At 61.9% G+C, this 22,726-nt stretch overlaps 2 protein-coding genes across 8 annotated transcripts in view; one reads left to right on the forward strand and one right to left on the reverse strand.

Annotated features, from left to right (window-relative positions):
- The first annotated feature begins 236 nt into the window (after positions 1-236).
- Positions 237-10,677, forward strand: ARHGEF16 (Rho guanine nucleotide exchange factor 16). 3 transcript variants are annotated; one of them, XM_080564634.1, is made up of 16 exons: positions 420-437; positions 483-578; positions 1,308-1,875; positions 2,567-2,618; positions 3,021-3,190; positions 3,829-3,885; positions 4,252-4,412; positions 5,588-5,740; positions 6,235-6,364; positions 6,728-6,802; positions 7,574-7,666; positions 7,897-8,051; positions 8,369-8,578; positions 9,026-9,099; positions 9,413-9,514; positions 9,855-10,677. In XM_080564634.1, the coding sequence occupies exons 3-16, from the start codon at positions 1,333-1,335 to the stop codon at positions 9,992-9,994; spliced, it is 2,115 nt and encodes a 704-aa protein (XP_080420760.1). In that variant the 5' UTR covers positions 420-437; positions 483-578; positions 1,308-1,332; the 3' UTR covers positions 9,995-10,677. The 3 variants fall into 3 exon arrangements, with proteins under 3 accessions (XP_080420762.1, XP_080420760.1, XP_080420761.1); XM_080564636.1 differs by lacking the exons at positions 420-437; positions 483-578 and adding an exon at positions 237-390; XM_080564635.1 differs by lacking the exon at positions 6,728-6,802.
- An 879-nt stretch (positions 10,678-11,556) lies between these two features.
- Positions 11,557-22,726, reverse strand: part of MEGF6 (multiple EGF like domains 6) — a 78,198-nt gene continuing 67,028 nt past the window's right edge. For all 5 annotated transcript variants that reach the window (XM_080564611.1, XM_080564612.1, XM_080564614.1 and 2 more), the window contains 19 exons: positions 22,519-22,650; positions 22,290-22,418; positions 21,891-22,022; positions 21,466-21,594; positions 20,968-21,096; positions 19,396-19,524; positions 18,113-18,241; positions 17,869-17,994; positions 16,824-16,952; positions 16,433-16,561; positions 15,701-15,832; positions 15,350-15,478; positions 14,708-14,836; positions 14,459-14,587; positions 14,211-14,339; positions 13,701-13,829; positions 13,480-13,608; positions 12,903-13,034; positions 11,557-12,725 (listed from right to left, as the gene is read on the reverse strand). In XM_080564611.1, coding sequence (XP_080420737.1) covers positions 12,658-12,725; positions 12,903-13,034; positions 13,480-13,608; positions 13,701-13,829; positions 14,211-14,339; positions 14,459-14,587; positions 14,708-14,836; positions 15,350-15,478; positions 15,701-15,832; positions 16,433-16,561; positions 16,824-16,952; positions 17,869-17,994; positions 18,113-18,241; positions 19,396-19,524; positions 20,968-21,096; positions 21,466-21,594; positions 21,891-22,022; positions 22,290-22,418; positions 22,519-22,650 — 2,399 coding nt within the window. In that variant the 3' untranslated portion in view covers positions 11,557-12,657. The remainder of the gene's footprint in view (positions 12,726-12,902; positions 13,035-13,479; positions 13,609-13,700; positions 13,830-14,210; positions 14,340-14,458; positions 14,588-14,707; positions 14,837-15,349; positions 15,479-15,700; positions 15,833-16,432; positions 16,562-16,823; positions 16,953-17,868; positions 17,995-18,112; positions 18,242-19,395; positions 19,525-20,967; positions 21,097-21,465; positions 21,595-21,890; positions 22,023-22,289; positions 22,419-22,518; positions 22,651-22,726) is intronic.

A 22,726-nucleotide genomic window follows, 5' to 3' on the forward strand; every position in this document is an offset into this window, starting at 1 on the left:
GCGACGCCCTGGGGACCCAGCTCCTCGGTGGGGCATCGAAAAGCGGGAGGATGTCGTGGGGCAGCGGCCTTCGGCTCCTGCAGCCCGGCGGAGCGGGGGGGGGGAGCGGGGCTGTGCTCAGCACCAGGCTCCGGATGGGACCGGGATGGGGACCGAGGGAGGGAGGGAGGGAGGGAGGGAGGGAGGGAGGGAGGCCGGCGCCCGCGGGGAGGAGCGGGCGGCCTCCAGCCTCCAGCCTCGCCACCGCCTCCGCCCCGCTCCTCCAACCCCGGGCCGGGCTGGGCCGGGCCCCCGGCGGCTCCTGGCGCCTCCTCCTCCTCCTCTTCCTCCTCCTCCTCCTCCCTTTTCTCCTCCTCCTCCTCCGCGGCTGGCGGGGCTGAGGCGGTGTCGGTGAGTAGCCGGGGGCCGGGGCCTCCCCCTGGCCGGGCCGCGCTGCGGGGGCTCGGGGGGCTTTTGGGGGCTTTTGGCACAGGAGGGGCTGCGGGGCTCGGCTCCGTGGGGCTGCCCCGAGCATCCACAGCCGCTGCCCCCCCACCCGCGGGGTGCCGGGGGTCCCGTCCCCGTCCCCCGGGAGCGGGGTGAGGAGCCTGGGCTCAGCCGGGGGGGGGCCCTCGGGGCTTGGAGCGGGGCCGGGGCCGTCCGTGTCCCCTGGGGGTGGCGGGGCCGGGCAGGGCGGCCTCGGGTCAGAGCGGCTCAGCCCTGGGGTTTCCTTCAGCTCTGTAACGGGGCAGGCGGTGGGCGTGAAATGCTCCACGCTGCGGGACGGGGAAGGAGCTGGGTCCCGTCACCCACCCCGCACGGGGAGCGCTGGGTGCTGGGGCGGCTGGTGCTGAGTGGAGGGGCTTGGTGCGGATGTGGGGAGGTGCAGGGGGCCCTGGCTGGGCTGGAAGGCGGTGGGGAAGGGGTGGGCTGCGTGCCTGGGCCCTGCAGGGGGTCCGGGGGGGGCACAGAGCGTGGGGAGGGCAGTGAGGCGTGGGTGGGTGCACCCACAGTGACCCTGCCTCCACGTGATGCGGGGAGCAGAGGGCGAGCACCCGTCAGCCCCATCTGTCCCTTGTTTTTCTGGGTCTGCCGGGCTCCCACCCACACCCGCTCAGCACCTGAGGGGCGAGGCCATGCCCCCGGTCAGAGCGGGGGTAACGGCACCCAGGCTCCGTCCTGCTCCTCTCCCAGCCCGGGCCCTGCGCTGTCCCCATGTCCCCACGCAATGCTGTGTGATGGCCCCAGCTGCGTGCCCGTGCCCTTGGCCTTGCTGGGAGAAGGCATTCAGTCCTCTGTCTGTCTGTCCGTCTGTCTCTCTTGCACAGCTCTCTGGCTTCCCGTGCTGCCACCATGTCTCGGAGCCCCCCCAGCAGCAATGTGGAGGACAAGCCCTTGCTCCTGGAGTACCGATGCCACCCGCTGCGGCAGGGACCCCCCACCTCCACCTCCCCGTCTGGCACGCGCAGCCCCGACTCGGCGCCGCTGCCGGCAGCGGGCCCCTTCCCCTTGGCCGAGCCGCGCCGCATCGTCCTCAGCACGGACAGCCCGGCCGCGCTGAAGGTGGGCACCCAGCAGCTCATCCCCCGCAGCCTGGCCGTCTCCACCAAGACCAAGAACCCCTCGCGGCACCCGAGCACAGGGGCGCCCGGCTCCGGCCAGGAGCCCGCGTGGCCGGACCAGAAGCGGGCGTCCATCCCCAGCATCTCCCTGGAGGAGGAGGAGGAGGAGGAGGACGGCCGGGGGATGCTGAAGCGCAACCTGAGGAACATGTCGTACCGCGCCGCCATGAAGGGCTTGGGCACGGAGCCGGAGCCAGTGGCCGCCGTCCCCTCGCTGAAGCCGGTGCTGGAAGACGGGGGTGCCCCCCCTGCCCGCAGCCCTGGCAGGAACAAGGTGGGTTTGTGCCCGCTGCTACCCCGTTTCTTTTGGGCCCCGTGGCCGTGAGCTGCGTCCAGGGGCTGTACTTTCCTCCTGCATCTCCTGCCTGCACGAGCGTGGAGCTGGCAGGGCGCGCTGAGCCCGGCGTGCTGAGCCCAGGCAGCCGGCCTGTCACCCACGGGAGCTCTGGGTCCCCAGGGAGCCTGCGAGCAGCTGACGCCGCTTCCGTGAGGATCGCGGCTCCTGTGGGGCTCCCGCGGGCCTGCAGGGCGGGGTGGCCGGGCGGGGGCCCCGGGCCTGCACCCAGACGTGGGCGAAGCAGGGCTGGGAGGGCCGAGACGCCGAGCAGGCAAAGTCCAGGTGCGAGACAGACGGATGGGAAAGGCAGCGGAGTAACCAAAGGATTGTTCAGATCGTGACCCCGATAATGCGAGGTGAAAGCTGAGTCACTTCGGTACGGCAAACAACAGTGTAGACAACAATCGGTCTGAGACAACAGGGTGGTGTTTGCAAACGGCCTGCCCGGGGAGCTGCTCCCCTCCTCGAGGGAGCCGAATGCTTCCCAGGGCCCGGAATACAGCCGGTGGGTGTCTGACCATGGCACGTGCTTTGTGGCGAGAGTGCTGTGGTTGTGTGGTCCTGCCGTGGCAGCAAGATTCCCTCGCGGTGGTGGCAAGCTCTCCTCTTCCTCTTCTTCCTCCTGCAGAGAACCTTCGGGCGGAAGCGGGTGCAGAAGCGGGGCGGCTCGTTCAAGGACCGTGAGTGCTGCTTCTCCTCCTCCCCAGCCTCTCTGTGGTGCCTTTTTCCAGCCCACACAGAAGGCGCAGGGAATCCCTGGCAGCCCCTTTGCCGCTTGTGATGCTGGCCCAGGGCAGCTGCTTCCCCTGCGCTTCCCCACCTGCAGCAGCGGCGCCGTGGCGCTGTGTCCCCGCTCCCCGGGAGGGTGCAGCCGCGCTCGCAGCGGGAACGCTCCCGGCTCTGTTTGCTCAGGGCAAACACTGCGGAGGCTGGCGGCAGCGAGAGCTGCTGGTTAGCTGGTGCCGTGCAAAGTCCTCAGCGGGGAGGTGCTGGGCCCGGCCGCCGCGGGGTGCTGGGGTGGGGAGGTGGTGGGAGGCGAGGCCGGAGGAGGCTGCTCTCACCCCTGGTCCTCCCCGCTGCAGAGCCCCGGCTGTACCAGGAAATCCGCGAGCGAGGGCTGAACTCGGTCAGCCACGAGTCGGACGAGGATTTGCTGGAGGAGCCCATCCCCGAGGAGCCGTCCCCGCCCGACACCGCCATCGTGGTGCAGAGCTATCGCCCCGCGCAGGTCACCTGGAGCCAGCTGCCGGAGGTAGGAGCGGGAGCACAGCTCCTGGCCGCGTCCTGCGTTCCCTGGGGGAAATGGATAAGCGGTGGCTGCAGCCCTGGGCAGCAGCACTGCCTCACCCAGCCGCTGTCCTTGCACCCTGCAGCAGTCGCGCGAGCTCGCCTCCTGCCTCCACATTTCCCCAGGCCTTCTGCTGGGTTTGGGAACCCTCATCTGGGAAGGCAAGGCTGCACCTCGAGCAGTCTCCGTGTTGTGAAAGATTATTTTTCTGCTTGTCCCTTCCTGAAAGCCCTTATTGCACAAGTAGGCGACCTGCTTATTAAAAAGAAATAGAGCAGAGTGTATTTTAAAAGCTGTCCAAGCCGCCAAACAAACAGTGAGCGGTGTTACCCTGGGTATGGGATGCTTGGGGGCAGCCCGGTGCTGGTTGGGACACGCCAGGCTCCTGGCAGGTCTGTGCGGATGCCGGCCGAGCTGCTGCGGTTGCGCTCGTTGAGATGCCCCAGCAGGCTCGGGGAAGGCAGGCAGCTCTGGCCGCTTGTGTTTTCGGCAGAGAGCAATCCCTGCCTGCAAAGCACTCCCACTGCCGAGCGCAGGAGCTGCTGCTGTGGTGGGTTTGGGGCTGGGGGGAGCCGGAGCTGACCCCATGCTGTCACCCGCAGGTGCTGGAGGCGGGCGTCCTGGACACCATAACCCCTGAGGAGCGCAAGCGGCAGGAGGTGAGAGCGGCCCGCAGGGGCACGCGGGTGTCTCGCTGGGACGGGTGGTGCTGGGGCTTCGCCCCAGAGGCTCCAGGTGCTGACGGGGAACGGGCACCATGAGGGAAAGCATCTTGGTGGTGTGGTCGTGGGGCTGTCCTAAAGCATGCAGCTGTTGGTGGAGGCCAAGCGATGCATGAGATGGTATCGGGGAACGCTTGGAGAAAGTTTCCAGGCGTTATTAATGTAAATGGTGTGAAGTCATTATTAAATACTATACGGGCGTTATTAATGTAAATGAGGTGCAGCGAGTTTGAACTCACCCCTCGTGCTGCCGGTGGTGCCGCAGCCTGCCTTGCTGCCTCCTCACCGCCCCGCTGCTTTCAGGCGATGTTTGAGATCATCACGTCCGAGTACTCCTACATGCACAGCCTGAGCGTCCTGGTGTGCCACTTCATGAGGTCGGAGGAGCTGAAGGAGACCATGACGCAGACGGAGCACCACCACCTCTTCTCCAACATCGGCGACATCCTGGCCGTCAGCACCAGGCAAGTTCGTGGGTGCTGGGACCGCGCTGGTTAAGCTGTGCAGTTTGTCGTGTGCGAGCAGCATCCTGATGGTGCTGAGGCAGCCCAGCTGCTGCCTTTCATCCTCGTGCCACAGCACACACCCCTGTAGCATCGTCCTGGTGCTGGTGCGCAGGGTGAAGGGCTCCGTTCTGCCCTGCTGCCCATTTTCTGCTCACCCTGAGGTTTTGTAGCGGGGAGCAGTCGCGTGGCTGCACTCAGGCACTGAAGCAGGGGTGCTCCTGTTGCTCCATCACCGTGCCCGGGGTGCTTCTGTTTGCCGAAGTTCCCAGCTGGGGACTTCCCGGACAGACGGACAGACAGACAGGATGCAGGACCTGGAACTGCCTCCTCTGGGAGCCAGCAGAAGCGCGCCCTTTGCTCCCGGGGGTGGGAGCTGCAGCGGGTGCTGTGGGAACACCACGCGGGGGCGGCGCAGCGGCACCGTGAGACCCAGCATAGGGGTGCGGGGGGCTCCTGCTCCTGCTCCCCGCAGCTGGGCTGGGCATGGGGGGGACCTTGTGGGGGCTGCAGCACAGGGGACCCTCCTGGGGGACAGGGACAGGCAGCTGTGGGGAAAGCCGAGCAGCTGGCGCACAAGCAGCTTCTCAGCTGCGGCGATTTGGGAAAAACTCCCAGCGTGGGAACGTCGCTTCAGAGCGAATAATTCGAGGAATTGTTCTGCTCCGGGACACTTGGCCTGTGGGGATGGTCCCAGCAGAGCCTGCTCATGGCAAAGCGCCCCGAGCTTGGCAGCTCGTGTGTCGTTCTGGTCTGTTAGCTCCCCCGGACAATCTCCTTCTGTAACTCATAAACCAGGAAACTTTTACTGCCCCAGAACTGCTCTGCTCCCGCAGAGACGCTTTGCGCAGATGCCAGCTGTGGTCCCAGCCCCAGAGGTGGCTGGTGAAGCTGGCAAAGAGCTGCTGGAAGACAAAGCAAAGGCCTGAGCTGAGGGGTGACCCCTGGGAGTAAAGGTGCAAGGGGTGCTGGAGGAAAAGGAGCGAGGCACCAGGCCTCCGGCTGGGTCATGCCGCGGGACCAAGAGCAAGGCACCCGCTGGGAAGGACGAGCCGCCCCTGAGCCAGGGAACTGAAAATCGCCTCGGTCCTGCCCTGGTGAGGCACGCAGCGAGGCTGTTGGCTTTCTGCCCCTAGCTTCTTTGAAGACTTGGAGAAGCGACACCAGGAGAACCTCGTCATGCCCGACATCAGCGACATCGTGGAAGAGCACGCCTCGAAGCACTTCAACCCCTACGTCAGTTACTGCTCCAACGAGGTGTACCAGCAGAGGACACTGCAGAGGCTGCTGTGAGTCGTGCTGTGCGCCCGGGCGCCTCGGGAGCTGCTCGCAGGGCTCCGGGCTGCGCAGGGCTGTGTCCTGCCAAGCACCGAGCCTCTAAGACCTACCGCGTGGTGTGGGGCACGGTCTGGGCTGTGCAGTGAGAAGGGTGAGGGATGGGGGCCAGGTGGGGGCAGTGCTGCCCCGTGCTGAACCGAGCCATGCTGCAAACGGGTCCTGCCGAGGGCGGCGTGGGGTGCATTAGGGGTGCCCAGGGAGGCTGCTCGTCTCCAGGCCGTGCCGGTGGTGCCGGACGTTTCTGACAGCTTTTCCCAGCTTTTGGCGGATTCAGCATCTCCAGTCGCTTTTCCACCACCTGCCCGTGGATCGATCCGTTTTCTGTGCACGCTGAGCAGGACGGGCTGGTGGTGGAGCTGCTCTGCGGTCCTCACGTGTGGAAATCCTCTGGAAAGTCTTGATAACCAAAGAGCAACGTTAATGGAGGTTTCTTGTCCCGTTCCAGAACCACAAACCCCTTATTTAAAGAGGCCTTGAAACAAATTGAAAGGAAACCAGAATGTGGAGGGCTGCCAATGATCTCATTTCTCATTCTCCCTATGCAGAGAGTAACGCGGCTTCCCCTGCTGTTAGATGTAAGTAAGTCAGAGGTGGCACCGCTTGGCACCTCGCGCTGGTCCCTTCGTTGGCTCGCTGAGCCAAGCAGGAACCTACCAGGGGGACCGCTGGTAGCTGTGGGCTGCGGGAGCAGGGCCAGGTGGACGCCTGGTGCACAAGGTGATGGCCACGTACGTGGCTGCTGTTAGAGCCCTGCCAGAAACCAGATTCGCAGCCACCAGCAGTGTTAAGCCGTGCTTTGAGCGCGTGTCCTGTCCTGTCCCCCTGCCAGGCCGACGGCCGGTCCGAGCAGGCATCGCCTCCGTAAAGCCCAGGGAGGCAGTAACGCGCAGCTGCTCTGTCTTGCAGTGTCACTAAAGCATCTTGTCTTGACGTTCTAGACTGTGTGTCAAAAAACAAAAGCATGCACTGCAGCGTACGGGGCTGCCACCAGAGCTCTGAAAGCCATCAGCAAGGTGAGGACGGCCACCACCACCTTCCCTCCCTCGCGGCGCACCGTGTCACCACCCCGGTCCCCACCTGCGGGGCTGGCCTCTGATTTTCCTTCTTACACAGGGCCACTTGAGATTTCTCTGCTCCAAAGAGCTGTTGGATGCACACATCTTCTCCCTTGCCCAGCTTTTTCACTTGATTGTGGTTTTTTTTTTTTTCCTTCTTGTCATCTTTTCTCCATTCCTCTTTGGTGATCTTTTGTCCTTCCCTTCACTGTCGTCTTCTCCAGGGGTGCTCTCCCTGTTTCAGAAGCCCCGTGGCGGTGTCGTTGTGCTGCTGCTCTTGCCTCATTTCTGGAGATGCAGGCGAAGAGCAGGGAACCAAGCAGGGCAGGGGCGCAGCAGGAGCAGCGGCAGCTGTGGTCCTTGTGCTGGCAGTGCAGCTGCCTCACCTCCGTCTGCCTTCCCCACTGGTTCTCACCTCCTCGTGGCTCCCTGTCTGCTCCATCGCCGGCCTCCTCTTTATCTCCCCTCCTCGGATGATCGGTCCTTCCTCTTGGTCCTGCCCCTCGGTGAAGCTCGGTGCTCGGTTTCTCTGTGGTCCTTCTCCTGGCGGAGGGAACCTGCCGCCTCTCCTGGTGATGTCCTGCGCAGGAAATCCTGGAGACCTGCTCTGGGTCTCCTGGCGGAGGCGGCGGGCAGCAGCGGGACCTTTGCCAGCCGTACTCAGGCTGACACAGAGGCAGGATGCGCCGAGCCTCCTCCATCCTCTCCTTCTGCTGTGTTTTTTTCCAGCTGGTGAAGAACTGCAACGATGGAGCTCGTGCCATGGAGAGGACAGAGCAGATGTACACCCTGCAGAAACAGCTGGAGTTCGGAAAGAAGAAGGTGAGGCCTGGTGGCGGTGGGGGCTGGTTCCATCCACACTGATTTGTATTTTTTATTTTGGGTGATCCTTTGGGGACCCAGGGGTTGGACCCGATAATCCTTGTGGGTCCCTTCCAACTCTGATATTCTATGACTCTAGATTCTCCTGTGAGCTCAAATACAGCTTTCTGACTTAGTGTTCCCTGCCACACGAGACATCAGTCAGTCATTTATTTTTTTTTCCGTTTCAGCCTTTTCCACTGATCTCTGCCTCCCGCTGGCTGCTGAAGCGGGGTGAGCTCTACCTGCTCTTCTCTGAGGAGGCAGGAATCTTCCGCAAGGGCTCTGGCAGGGTTTGCTACCTCTTCCTCTTCAACGACGTCCTGATCATAACCAAGAAGAAAAGGTGAGGCTCGGGGGGCACCCCTGCCTTTCGCTGGAAAGGGGCTGGGTGGATTCAAGCCTTGCTTTCCTGAGCAGCCAGTAGCCTAAGAAAACCTCAAGGTTCCCCTGTTGTGATCATTCTGGAGGTGTTCCTTGTTAGGGCAGCAACCAAATTCTGCTTGGGAATGGCCCACAAGTGCACAGAGCAAGTTCAACCCCAAGCATCAGTGCCGTGACGGGCACCAGGGCTGTGGGTGATGCCTGCATGGACCCCCGGGCCAGCACGGGGAGGAAGCGCCTTCACCCAGCCCTGAGGTGCCCGTCCTTCCATTGCTGCAGCGAGGAGAGCTACACCGTCATGAACTACGCCACGCTGGACCAGGTCTCGGTGGAGAAGGTGGAGGCGGCGGAGCCACCTTCCCCCCCGCCCGGCAAGGCGGGGAGCGGGGGCAGCGCGCGCGGCGCGGCCGGGGGGCACCTGCTGCGCGTGGTGCTGGAGCGCGACAGCGAGGGCAGGCGGGAGGAGGTCCTGCTGGCGGCCGACACGCTGTGAGTGGGATTTCATGCTCCTGCACGGGGGATGAACCCTGGACATCACCCCGGGGGCTTCTGCACGGCACCCTGCCCCTCCTGCTTGTCCTCCCGGAATGGGACCTGCGCGGGTGTCTCCCCTTGCAGCGCTCCCTTCTCCCCCTTGCAGCGCTCCCTTCTCCCCCTTGCAGCGCTCCCTTCTCCCCCTTGCAGCGCTCCCTTCTCCCCCTTGCAGCGCTCCCTTCTCCCCCTTAGCTTTCCAACCGCCCCTCCTGTAACGCATTCCCCACGCAGTCAGCAGTGCAGCTGCTTCTGTGCTCTGTTGCGCAGTGTCTCTGTGCTGACCGCTCGCGTTCGGTCCGCCTGCCCGTGAAAGCCCTCGTGCTGCTGGGGAGGTCTCAGCGACTTCCAGCAGCCGGGCTGCTGCCCGCGGCTTTCCTGGACAGCCCGGCTTCCCTCTTCTAGGAGCGACCGGGCGCGGTGGATGGCAGCACTGATGCACAGGGAGAGGGAGCAGCCCGACACCACGCCGCGAGGAGGTACGGGGGTGCAAATCCCGCATTTCTGCCCTGTTTGTACCCGCTCCTGCCAGAGATGGAGCTGGGGACACGCATTGATGGAGAGGAGAGCTCAGGGTACCGTGCCTTGCTTGTTAGGAGTTGCTCCCGTTGAGATACCAGCCTTCTCCTCACTCAGAGCACAGATACACACAGTGGGAAGCCCAGGAGGGCCTGAGGCTGCAGTTCAGCATCCCACACACATGGAGGGCAGGGCAGGAAGCAGGGCTTGCGTTGGCCGGTGCGGCGCGGCCCTCCCTTCTCACCCGCTCCCTTTTCACGTCCTCCCCTGCAGACCTGAGCCAGGTGGAGATAACCCGCGCCTACCTGGCTAAGCAGGCGGACGAGATCTCTCTGCAGCAGGCTGACGTGGTGCTGGTGCTGGGCGGAGAGGACGGTAAGCGTCGGCAAGCGGCCGGAGGTGGAAGAGCCTCAGCCAGCCGGGGGCTGAGCGATTTTTGGACGCTTCCAAGAAGCTGTAGCAGGGGCTGAGGTCCATCCCCTTGGCTGGAGCTGTGGCCCAGCAGATGAGAGTGGGGCACTGGAGGAGCTGCTGCTGCCACGGGTGGGCAGCCGGGGAGCCCCGGGATGTGAGAGCAGCGCGGCTCGGAGCAGCCGGGGCAGAGCCCCGCTGTGGGCACCTCCATGGCAGGGGAGCCCTGCGGCTGCCGCCCTGCACACACGTCCCCAGCCGCCACCGCCCTTCCCCGTGGTGTCAGTGCTCGTTCTTCGCCTAGGCTGGTGCTGGGGCGAGAGGCTGCGGGACGGCGAGAGGGGCTGGTTCCCCCAGTCCTGCGCTCGGGCCATCACGAACCGCACGGCGGTGGAGTGCAACGTGCGGCGGATGGAGAGGCTGCGGATAGAGACCGACGTGTAGGAGCGGCACCAGGGGGACGTGCCTCGGCCCTGACCAGGGGGCTTCAAACCTCCACGGGCTCAGCCCACGGCAAGAAGGGAGGGGAGAGCCTTTCTTCTCGAACTGTGCTTGCATGGGGCGCTCACGGGCAGCAGGTTTCGTGGCCGGGCCTGGTCTGCAGCTGGAGCCACGGCCACAGCAGTTAACGTGGGACCTGGCAGCGGGGGCTCCTGGCCACCCCTCCGATGTGACCGGCCTGGAACAGGCCCCGAGGAGCAGCTGAGGTACCAGCTCAGCTTGGAAGGGACAGGGCTCAGCCCCAGGCCCTGCGACAAGGCGCACGGTGCCGCCTCTTTCCCTGCGGGCTCCAGACCACGGCCTGGTGGCTGCGGCTGGGCTCTGTGAGTCGGGACACGGGCCGGGAGAGCAGCCCTGAGTCGAGACCTTTTAGGGACTTAAATCCGTATGCTAGGCTTATTCCTGGACTTTTTTTTTTTAATCTTCCTGTTTCTTCCCCCCCCACACACACTTTGTCGTGGTCCTTTTGATCGCAGCTCTGACTTGCCACATCCCTTTTAATGGGTGATCCCCTGTTGGCAGCGCCGCAGGCTGCTCGGGCTCGGTGTCAGCACTGTGCTGACCTTTCTGTTCTGGTCACGCTGTCAAGGGACGAAGGGGACCAGCACTAAATCCTTGGACCTGAAGGAGCTGGGTGTTCTCCTTGCCCGAGGTGCAGCAGGGCGCGATGCCGGCGGCGGGGCCTGCCTTCGTCCTGCTACCATCAATAAAAAGAAAGTTCCTTTCTGGCCACTCCTTGCTATGGGGCGGGTGTGTTTCAGGAACCATCCTTCAAAAAACCCACTTCAGGTTGCTACAGCATTCAAGCTTAATTGAGTGAGAGACCAAATAAATGGAAAGTCACTGAGGCTTTCTCTTTATTTCTCTTAACTGTGGAGTAATTAAAAAAATTTACCCAGTGCTAAATTAGAGGAGACAGAGTCTAGGAGAGAGACACGAGCTATGTGAGAACAGAAAGTTTCTGTAGTAAGAAATAAAAATGGTAAAAAAAAAAAAAAATTATGATTTGAAGAAGTTTCTGTGCTCCCTGCGCGGAAGGGCAGGGGATGGGGCCGGGCACTGGCACCCGCAGCTGGCTGGGGACAATTTGCCTGGTGGGGCCGAGCGCTTCCCCGTCCCCCCGCTGGCGCGGGGCTGGCTCGGCGGAGGCTGCTTTTGCTTCCCAGCCCACCAAGGAAATAAATAGGAACCGGAGTCGGATGCAGCTGGCACCTAACCGCGAGGGTAACAAAACGTATGATTGTCTGGAGAACGGGCGGCAAGAATAGCAGGATTAATCGGGGTCGTTTGGCACGTTAACAAACTCTTCCTACTCCCTGGTTATCGATCATACAACATACAACCTCAATTACACCAGTTTGGTCCTTCACTACATACTTATATTAACATTATTTCTTCACAACAATGATAGCTAATGCAAAAAATACTGTTAAGGAAGAAATAAAATAAGAAAAGAATTAGCAAAAAATTACAAGGTATGTACAGATTAAAATAAATTCCCTCCGGAAGAGAAAACAGTTCTTTTATTATTTTCAGTTGGCCCCTGGGGGAATAATTTAAAGGCAGGGCTGGGGGCATCCCAGCGCCGCTCGCAGACCGGTGCCCCCTGACAGCGCCGGGTCCTGGGCCCTGTCTGCCCAGGGGCTTTGTGCAAATACATGGACGGGGCCGGGTTAGGCAGCTGGTGGTCCCTGTTACGAGGCTGATCCCCTGGCAGTGGCTCTCCCTGCTGCTGCAGGTGGCAGCCTAAGCCTTGCAGAGCTCTCGTGCCTGCTGCTGGCCCAGGGCTGACCGTGGCTGTGTGGCTCCTGGCAGCTCCTTCGGCCCCTTCTCGGCCTCTGGGCTTCCACCGCAATGTGGAAATGTCACAGGGGCCAGGACGGGGGAGGACACCTAACGAGGGATGTGCAGTCACCAGAGCATTTCAGGAGCTCTGTGCCTTGCCGTACAGCATGATGATTGCACCTGATTCAGGCTCGCTTTTCCCTGGAGCAGGTGATGTGGGACGCCCAGGAGGGCTGGCAGAGCCCTGGTATGGGACCGGCTCTTGGCTGCTGAGCCCAGCACCTTCTCCCATGGCAAACGGGAGCTTACAGTACAGGATGGCTGCAGAGTCCAGAACGGCCAAGTGACGCGGTGCCACACTGGGCATGAACTCTGCAGAGCTGGGAATGTTCACCTGACAGTTTTGACAACGCTGTTGTGCAGCTTCCCATAAATATTCCTGCATAAATACTTTTTTTGGCTATAACATCAGCCCCTCCCAGCCCCCCCTTCACCCCCCCCCACCCCCAAACCCAGCACCCAAACCCAAAAGGTGAAGGCCAGCAGTTTCCCACGAGCTATGGAAAGCCACCAGCTGCCGAGCAGAAGCAAACACTCCTGGGGTCTGGCACAAGGGGCACCGGCTCTTGGGGTCCTGCATCCAGCCCCAGCGGTGCCCAGGTGCCCTGGTGGTGCTCAGCACACCAGCCTCACTCGGAGCAGCAGCGTAGTCTGGCACGGTGGTGATAATTAATGCGTGTGGCTTGTAAACAAGTTTGGCAATAGGTCCTGTGCTTCTCCAGGGGGTCCCGCACCGAGGGCGCTGCTGTCGGCGGCCGGACCTAGTGCTCCGTCCACTGCAGCTCCCCTGGGGGCAGCGGGGGCCTGGTGGGCACCTGGGCTGGCACAGCTGGAAGGGAAGCAGGGACACGAGCTCAGCCCTCACAGTCTGCGCTGCTGGCTGCAGGTGTGGGGTCAGCAGGCACAGGGACCCCAGCACCCCCACACAGCAGCTGCATATATGCTGGGATCCCCCCGCCGTCAGCACTCAGCACCTCAGCAGGGTGGTGCTGAGCCCGGGGCTCACCTTGCCGGCAGGTCGGGCCCATGTACCCGTGGAGGCAGCGGCACTGCCCGTTCCGGGCGCTGCACTGGGAGCTGCGGGGGGCACAGGCGCAGCCGAGCGCGCAGTCGGGGCCGTACTTGTTCGCTGGGCACTCTGCGGGGACAGAGGCGCTCAGGGCTTGCCACGGTGGCCCCATGAAACACAAGGCAGGGAGCTTTTTGCCTCAACCTCCTCCCAGCCTGCTCCCAAGTTCTGGTGATTAGGGACAACAGCACATCCTGGGCCCAGTGGGGTGCTCCTGCTGCACTGGATCCTCAGCCTTTTGACTTTTAGGTGAGTTAATGCAAGGGGACTGCAGGCTGGGGGCATATTTGAGTTCAAAGCTGGCTATAAATAGAGGCCGAAGGGGTGAACACCTTTGTTCAGATGCCATCTTACTTTCCAAGAGGATGCACACCAAATAGAAAGGGCTCTTCCACGAGACTACAGCTCCAACAAGAGGCTGCTTGCATCCATCTTAGGCCTGTCCTTCTGTCTGCTGTCAATGCCCCCAATGCATTTTCCCCCTCTCACCTTCCCAAGCTGCAGATAACCTCACCTGAGCCGCACTTGGGGCCAGTTTTCCCCGGGGGACAGAGGCAGCGCCCCGTGGCCGGGTCACAGGTCACATTCCCTGCGCAGTCGCAGAGCTGCCGGCATCCCTCCCCATACGTTCCTTCCTCGCAGCCTGTTTGGGGAGAGGAGAAGGGGCAGGGACGTGCTGCCCGCCTGCGCCAGGGGCTGCTGCCCGTGCCGGGGGGCGCGGCGGGCGCTCGGTACCTGCCTGGCAGCGCTGGCCGCGCACACCCGCGGGGCAGCGGCAGCGGCCGGTGGCGGGGTCACAGGCAGCGCCGTGCTCGCAGTCGCAGCGCTGCTGGCAGCCGGCCCCGTGGAAACCCGGGGGGCAACCTGGTAGGGGCAAGAGCTCGTTAGCGAGCACAGGCAGGGGCTCGGCTGTAGCCGGCCTCTGCAGCAAAGCCTTTGGATGGAAGCAGTGAGCTTCTCTTTGAGATGTGCCAACTTGCTCGGGTGGCCGGCACGCAGGCTGCGCGGTGCTGAGCGCTCCCAGCTGAGCAGCACCCTGCAGCCCGCGGCCTCAGAAGTGGGGGTCCTCGGGAGCACTCCGGGAGGGCTCGCTGCGAACACAAGCAGAGGGAGGAAAGGAAAGGCAGTGCAAGTCCACCCCCACCTTCACCCCACCGTCCTGCTCTCCAGACCACCCTCAGAAACCACCTTGGCAAAGCCGCAGGTGATCCCCCTGCTGCATCAGATCCCCCCGCCGCAGCTCACCGTGCTCGCAGAGGGGCCCGTAGTGTCCCGGGGGGCAGCGGCAGGCGCCTGTCGTGGGGTCGCAGGTGGCGTTGTGCCGGCAGGAGCAGTGCAGCCGGCAGTCAGCACCGTACCTTCCCGGCGGGCACGCTGCAGGGGGCACCGGGGCGGCTCAGAGGGGCCAGCAGGCACAACGAGCCAGCACGAGGTGCTGAGCCAGCTCAGCGCTTCCTTGCTGGCACAGGACAATGCCTGCAGAGCTGGGTTACCTAATTCACAGGATTTCCCGGTCCATCCGAGCCCGCAGGAGCAGGACCCGTCGGTGGCATTGCACAGCCCCCCGTTTTGGCAGGAGCAGGTCTGCTGGCAGCCCTCCCCGTAGCGCTGCTCCTGGCAGCCTGTGGGACCAAGGAACGGCGGTGGGCACATGGGCAGCAGTGCCCAGGGGGAGGCAGAGGTGTCAGGGCAAGGAAATGGGTTCCTGCTTGGGATTTTTTCCCCCTGCAGCTCGCGTTTACCTTGCTCACAAGTGGGACCGACTCTTCCCGGCGGGCAAAGGCAGTCTCCGGTGACGTGGTGGCAGGTGGCACCTTCCCCACAGACACACGCGTGCACGCAGTCTTTGCCGTAGCGGCCGGCGGGACAGGCTGCCAGGAGGAAGACCTTTACCTGCCTTCATCAAACCCATGGGCTACGTGTGCAGGCCAAAAGGGAAACACTTGGCCATGGTGCACGAGCAGAGCAGGGGGGCAGCCGGGGCAGGCAGGAGGGTTTTCAGGCCCTGGGGCTCGTGCACAGGGGGACTGGCAGGGCAGGGAAAGAGCTTTCACATTTCCTTCTGCTGGAGAAGCAGAGCGGTGGCAATACACGATGCAAAAACCTGATGTGCCATGCCTTTCACATTGAGGAAATCATTTTGGCACAAAACAGATGGAGTAAGAAAATGTTTCCATGGCTAAGACAGACAGCAAATGAGATCAGCTGCGCTCCCACAGCACCGCGCACACGAAGCAGCCTCTGTGCTGGAGCACTGCTGGCCGTGCGGGGTGAGACAAGGAGCTTTTCTCCTGCAGATGGGCCAGTGCAGGAGTACCACTGTACCATCATTCGCCCCCTGCTGAAGCAGCCCCTGGGGCCTCCCATTCTCCCCGGGCACTCACCGATGCTGCAGTCGGCGCCGACGTAGCCTGGCGGGCAGTGGCACGTCCCCGCGGTGCACTCACACCGGGCCCCGTTCTGGCACTCGCACGGCCGCTCACAGCTGGGCCCGTACCAGCCCGCAGGGCACTCTGCACAACAACAGAAACTTTCGCACCGCCGCCTGGCAGGGCGAGAGCAAAGCCCAGGCGCTACAAGAAATGCACCGCAAGGGGCTGTGCCGGCACGGCGGCTGCTCCTGTGCAGCAGGGCACAAAGCTGACCCAGGAAAGCACCTCAGAGCAGCCCTGGGGCAGCCGTGGCCAGCCCCACAGGTACCCCACGAAGCACGGGGCAGGACGCAGTGGGCTCACCCAGCTGGCAGGCCGGCCCGTGGTAGCCCGGGGCGCAGACGCAGGCGCCGGTGACGGGGTGGCAGTCCTGGGTGGCTCCCGCGCACTGGCAGCTCTGGCCGCAGCTCTCCCCGAAGGTGCCGGGCGGGCAGGCTGCGAGAGAGAGGACAGCAAGGCAACACAGGCACAGTTACTGCCCCACCTGCTCCGAGAGGCTTGGGCTTTTCTTTTTTCTGTTTTTAAAGCCATGATTTAAACAGCCTCCCATGGCAGTGGAGGTTTTCTGCCACACGGAAAGAAAAGGGAGGTGGTGCTCAGCATGCAAAGGGCTCCTTGATTCCAGGAATTGAGGTGTTAGGTGCCTTTTGCAACACCAGCCCTACCTACCCTGGTCATATTCCTGCAACCTTCCATCCCTCCACACAAAGACATCGCAAACACACCCCCCGTCCCCAGTGAGGAATGTGCTCACATGCTTCCGGCTCTTCCAGACTTGCTTGTACCCACAGGAGCCCATTTTAATACCGATTTATCGCTAATCCTCTGGACAAATACATGGCTCTGATTTCCCGCTTGGCTCCTTGTACTTCGCTAAATTCTGTGGGCACGCGCCCAGCTGCCAAAATGTGAGTTGCTCTTTGGCAAAGCTCACTGGTTGAGTTTTTTTTTCTTTTTTTTTTTTAATTATTTTAAGTATCAATTGCGCGACCCGTCATGCTCCCCAAGCCCATCAGAAGTTCGCTCCCTTCCTACGTTTCTCGCATCCGGCTCCCGTGAATCCCGGTGGGCAGGCACAGCGGCCGCTGACGTGGTCGCAGGGCGCTCCCGGGGGGCAGGCGCAGCGGCCGGCACAGCTCTTCCCGAAGGACCCAGGCAGGCAGGCTGCGGGGACACGGGGGGATGCCAGGCTCACAACCGGACCGCGAGTTAATGCCTGGAAGCGTCAGCTCAGAGGCCCCAGTGCAAAATTTAATTAAAGGTTTGGTGTGACGCAGTGCCGGCCTGCTGAGAAATGCCCGAGACAATTTCCTCCCAAATAAAGGAGTCAGGATGCTGTGTGCTGACGGGGGAAGAAGCTCCTCTCCGTGCCAGGAGCTGGGGTTGCTGGGGGTGCTCGGGGTGCTTGGGGCGATGCCGCTCTCACCTTTCTCGCAGCGCCGGCCCCTCCAGCCGTGGGGACAGTCACAAGCGCCCGTGATGTGATGGCACGGCACCTCGTCCCCACAGTCACAGCGCTCCTCGCAGCGGGCCCCGAACAGCCCCTCCGGACAAGCTTCGGGATGCAAACACAGGAGAGACGCCAAGTCAGGCACCAAGAAGGGGCGGCGTGGGCATCAGCACGGCACGGCCAGCAGGATGCACCCACGGGAGGGAAGTCTTGAGCAAAGCAAACTGCTTTTTGTGCAGTCTTAGGCCTAAACCAGTGTGGAAGTCTCTTTTTAACCACGCCGAATGTTTGGGAAGTGTTACGGCTCGCACTGTTTAGGGACGGTTGGGTGCCAGCCATATATTGTTAATCACAGCTGCGATCGTTTGGTTTTGCTGCTGCTTCTGTCGTCACAGGAGGACCCGGTGCCTACAGCAGCTGCAGAACAGAGCAACTGCAGTACCAGCGCCATCCAGAAGCCAGCACTACAGGTGCAAAAATCTGCACACTCGGTTTTCACTTCTGTTTCATGAATGAATACAAAAAAAAAAAAAAAAAAAGGAAAAAGCAATTCCCGTACAACTGTCAAAACTGGCCGCTTGTCTCTGCCAGGGCTGAGTTCGCATAGGTGGCTGTGGGGAGCGGGTCTGCGTGGCACATGGCAGGCATTTGCATGGTCATGCATTTTGAAATGTGGCTCATTAGGAGGCCAAAGAGAGGATTTGAGCTTTTTTTAAAAAAAAATCATATAATTGGGAATGTTTTTTTCTTATTCATTTGTATCTGAAATAAAGTCTAAAAGTGACTGAATGCAAACTCGGTGCCCACCCCAAACCGTGGCACCCTCCCACGTTACGGCACCCACCTCAAACACTGACACGCACCCCAAAACCCCAACACCCACCCCCAAACCCCGACACCCCCCCCACAAGCCCTCTGGGGAGTGCGGAACCCCAGGCCTCAGGCCTGCCCCTCGCAGCACCGCGGGTCCCAGCCCCTCGCCGCAGCCCCCCGGCGCTCCCCCCCTGCAGCCCCCACTCACGGCTCTCGCAGGCGGTGCCGGTCCAGCCGGCGGGGCAGAGGCAGTGCCCGCGGTGGTCGCAGAGCCCCCCGTGCTGGCAGGCGCAGCGCTGCCCGCAGCCGGCCCCGTGCCGCCCCTCGGCGCAGGCTGGGAGAGAGCACAGGGCAAGGCCGTCATCCTGCGCACGTTGTCCCTTCAAAACCAGCCCCAACGGGACCGGCTGCTGGTGGAACCCATCCCTTGGTGCTGCTGGTTGTGTCCTTACCCAGCTCGCAGGCCAGCCCCGTCCAGCCCGCGGGGCAGGCGCAGTGCCCCGTGGCGGGGTCGCACGTCCCCCCGTTCTGGCACAGGCAGCGCTCGCGGCAGCGTGTCCCGTAGAAACCCTCCGGGCATGCTGAGGGGAAAACAAGGCAAAACCCAAGTCAGAAAGCAGCTCCGAGTGCACGCCAAGGGCAAACCCCAGCCTCCAGCAGCCTTCCGAGTGGTAGGTGGGCATGAAATGAACGATGAGCCAGGAATTGAGCTAGCAGCCCATTTCTAGCTAGCACCCCGAGTCTGCCTAGCTCCCCGTGTAAAGCCATTTGGTATTTTAACCTGCTCAGGTAGGAGGCATTGAAGGCAGGGGCCTAGGTGGAAACGGGACTGAAAAACCCCCAAACCTGAAGCCAAACCCCAAACACACCCTTCTGCCCCCAAACCAGCGCCTGGTAATTGAACGCAGGAGGAAGCCTGTGGCCAGAGGTAAGAGCTGTAATTAAACCAGACTGGGCACCGCTGGAAAAAACAGCCCACGCTGCAGGGCCGGGGCTCGGCCTCCAAACCCCGTGCTTCCAGTGCCGTGGTGGTGCTGGGAGCTGTGCTCCTCGTCCCACGGGAGGCTCGCAGCCAGGGGGTTTGTTGTGGCCTGCCCTGCTGCAATTAGTGCGAGCTGGGAGGTCCCAAAGGGGGACGTGCTGCAGCACTGCCGGCCCTGCTCCCCTTACCAGCAGGTAAGGGGAGGAAGAAGGCATATTTTGGGAACTGTGCTCCTGTTTCTGGGGAGTTTCCTTAAAGACGAAGCTGGTGTAAGAACCTCTTAGCAACACTGAGTTTAAACACCCCACTGGTCTGCCTGATCTCTCAGAGACGTCTCAGCTGGGGTGGAGGCAAATACAGGACGCACAAACCACTGGGCGAGCTCAGCAGCCATGAGAGGTGCTCAGGTGGTGCTGAGCGGAAGAACCTCATCTTCCAGACCTTGACAGTGCTGGTACTTGGGCAGCAAAAAAAAGCCATTTAAACACATGAATAACTGCTCTCACGCACAATTTCACTGAGCCCTGCCTGAAGGCACTGCTGACAGGGCGATGTCCAGCACACTGGGTGAAGGCGACCTCTTGGCTTCTGTCTTGTGAATGCATCAATAAGGTTACGGTCTTGCTTGCAATCTTGCATTATCTGTCTCTATTTTTTTTGTAGCTGCTACTCCACTGAAAGCTCCAGCCCGCGCAGAGACATGGCACTTTATCACCCGCGGGCAGGGCGGGGAGGTGGCCCCAGGCGCGTTACCTTGCTGGCACGTGGGGCCCGTCCACCCGGCCGCGCACAGGCACCGGCCGCTGACGTGGTCGCAGGTGGCGTTGTTGTGGCAGCTGCACGGCTGGCTGCAGTCCTCGCCGTACCTGTCCTCCTGGCACGCTTCAGGGGATCAGAAGTAGGCACAAGAGTTAATACCGGTACGAATTATGGCGTCAAGGCTCCTACTATGGTCCCACTTGTCCAGGAGAAGAACCAGAGACCGACTGACCAAAACGGGCCCTGGCTGCGTTGGGCCGCTTGTGTGGCTGGGTTTTATGGTGTTACACGGAGAAATAACGTGTGTGGCTGATGTTCAAACAGCCAGACACACGTGGGCACTGTGGTTATCCTTAATGTTACCACATTTATCTGCTAGGACGCCGTTCTGCTGGGTGCCCAAGGCATCGCCACGTTCAGCAGCAACGTGCTCAGCCCCCCAGAGAGGGGACATCCGCCAAAAGAGCACCCCCAGGGATCTGCTTCAGGTAAACACCAGGAAACCCGGGCCCAAAGCACCCTTGAATTGTTTTAGTCTACAAAGCTTGGATAAAGTGCGTGTAAGAACAGAGCCCCTTCTAAGATTTTTGGCATTCCCTCCCCTAATGGATGCGGCACAGGACATCGCCCGTGGTGGCACTCGGATTTCTGGGCACACGTGAAAACAGCTGCAGGAGTGACAAGGGCTCCGCCAGCATCTCAGTGCCTCCCTCGGAGCCTGGGATAATGTGAAGTTATGTAGGGCACGGGATGGTGGGGGGCACGCTCTCCGTTTGGCAGGGCTATTCTTAGCGCAAAAATACAATCAAAAGGACACGAACTAGAACATGCCTCTGAGAGGGAAGCCAGCAGGGCGGCGGGGGCTGCTATGTCTGCTAACAATCTCTTTCCTCCCTTGCAGAAAGATTTAAATGCGGTTCTTAATGCCCTGAGCACAAGCGACTGCATTAATTCTTCACGCCTGATGCCAGAGCAACAGCAAAGCTGCGTGCATCCCGCCAAAAAAAAAATGCGTCCACTTTTTTTTTTTTCCACTTTTATTTTTGTTTTTCCCTCTCATGTTTGGGTCATCGGTGCCAACACTTCATGAAAAAAAATTGCAGAATATTCTGTGCAGTGAGAATTTCTTCCAGGGTGTTTATCTTTGGTTGTGTACTTTTGTCAGCGGTTTCAGCTAAACACATGCACATAGGAAATGCATGTGCACGAGCACACACACGCACACGTATTTGTAGCTGAGGCAGCTGGCGAGGCCGTGCGAGGCCACGCACACTGCGGTCTGCACAGCTCCAGGCTCCTCTCTGACGTTGCTCTGGGCGAGGAGCAAAGCCAGTTCCTACTGACGGACACCCTGAACCTACTGCTGGAGAGCTGCATCGCTGCACTTAAGCTTTTTGATCCAAATACTTCTGTGCCACACAGAATTAACTCCCACACAGAGACAAAGAGCTGACCCTCTGCTCTCTGTGCCCTACCAGTGCAGGGGATGGCCAGGGCTCCACGTGCAGGGCCATGGGGACACCTACTGTGGCTGTATGACACTAACTGTGGCCGTGGGACACTTACTGTGGCCGCAGCGGGGACCGGCCCAGCCGGGGGGGCAGCGGCACTGCCCCGTGACGTGGTCACAGCTGGCTCCGTTCAGGCATTCACAGGCTTCCCGACACTCGATGCCGTAAAATCCGTCCGGGCAGGCTGTGGAAAACACAAGAGAAAAGTCCCAGAACATCTCCATGCAGAAGTCCAGCACCAGGCGAGCTCCTGGTGAAGTGTAGTGTACCAAGGCCTGGTGTGCAACGTGTGCACGCACGCAGGCAGCCGTGCACACTCTCCTTGTCTACGTTTGGTCAGTCTTTTTTCCTTTTTTTTTTTTTTCCCAGACCTTTTCCCTTCAGAATTAAAAGCAAAGACTTAGCAGCTTGTGGGCATGCGGCCACCCCCGTCACCACCCTGCTGGATCCCCTGTGCCGTGAGGGGGTCCCAGGAGGATCGCAGCCCCTCGGCGAGGGGACCGGGGGCTGTGGGAGCCTCCAGCAGCTCGCGGCCCCCGGGGCGGGTACGTACGGTGCTCGCAGAAGGTCCCCCGCCAGCCCGAGCTGCACGTGCACGCCCCGCTGACGTGGTCGCACGCAGCCCCGTGCTCGCACTGACACCGGTGTCGGCAGCTGGCCCCGAACCATCCTTCTGGGCACCCTAGGAAGCAGAAGCAAACGGCATTGAGGAGCCCAGGAGCTGGGCTAAGCAGGGAGCTCAGGCTGGGAACAGGAAAACAGGCTCTGGCCACTGATTTTCTGTAATCAGGGGGCTCCTCACAGCCGTGTACCCAGAGCACCCAGCCACCCACCGGCACAGCACCACGGAGAGCCACGAGGACTGCCCTTCTGTGCCCAAAAGCCTCCCGCAGCACCCACCTTACACCTCCCCAAAATGCCAAGAACCCAAACCCGTGCCCTATGCCCTGGCCTGGGCATCTCACTGGCCACACTCACGCTTCTCGCAGCGGACACCGGTGTACCCAGCGTCGCAGGCGCAGCGCCCCGTCACCGCGTCGCAGCTCCCGTCGCTGCTGCTGCAGTTGCAGGCGTTGGCGCAGCCAGGGCCCCAGCGACCCCCGTCACAGGCTGCAACGGGAGGAGCACGGCCTCAGCGCCACCCCTTGTGCAGCCCCTCGGTGGGCAAGGGCACGGGAACAGCTCTTCTTCCCCCTCGGGGTTTTATCCCATTGCTTAAAACAGAAGGCAGAAGGGCTAATAAAGGGCTAACGGGGCTGTGGGTCTGCAGCAGATGCTGCGGGGACCGAGGGAGTGATGCTGCACGAGTGTGGGATTGCCGTGGTTGATCCTTGGTGTCCCCTACAAGCGATGCGCGGTGAGCAGAGGGCACCGTACCTCTCTGGCAGTCGTGGCCCGTCCAGCCGGGCGCGCAGCTGCACGTCCCCGTCACGGGATGGCAATGTCCCTCGTTCCCGCAGCTGCAGCTCAGCTGGCAGGCAGGGCCATACCAGCCGGGCGGACACACTGCCAAGGCAGAGACACGAACCACAAACCTGCTGTGAGCCTGGGGCACGGCACTCGCTGCCACCACCCCAGCACCCAGCACCGTGACCCCAGCACTCACCATCCTGGCAGCGGCTGCCGGTGAAGCCCGGAGGACACACGCACGCTCCCGTGGCGGGGTCACAGCTGCCGTTGTTGGCACACTCGGGACACAGCTCCTGGCAGCCGAGGCCCCAGCGGCCTTCGGGGCAGGCTGGAGCAGAGGCAGAGGGGGCACGGGCGGCTCAGCACCTGCACCAAGCAGTGCAGGCAGGGCGAGAGCTGCCAGC

This window comes from Anser brachyrhynchus (assembly GCF_964034855.1).
Source record: "Anser brachyrhynchus genome assembly, chromosome: 21".
NCBI lineage: Eukaryota > Metazoa > Chordata > Aves > Anseriformes > Anatidae > Anser > Anser brachyrhynchus.

Excerpts from the sequence above, each read along its gene's own strand:
- ARHGEF16 (XM_080564636.1), top strand. The coding sequence starts at position 1,333 with ATGTCTCGGAGCCCCCCCAGCAGCAATGTGGAGGACAAGCCCTTGCTC. Across the intron at positions 1,876-2,566 it reads GCAGCCCTGGCAGGAACAAG|AGAACCTTCGGGCGGAAGCG; the intron begins GTGGGTTTGTGC and ends TTCCTCCTGCAG. Across the intron at positions 2,619-3,020 it reads GGGCGGCTCGTTCAAGGACC|AGCCCCGGCTGTACCAGGAA; the intron begins GTGAGTGCTGCT and ends TCCCCGCTGCAG.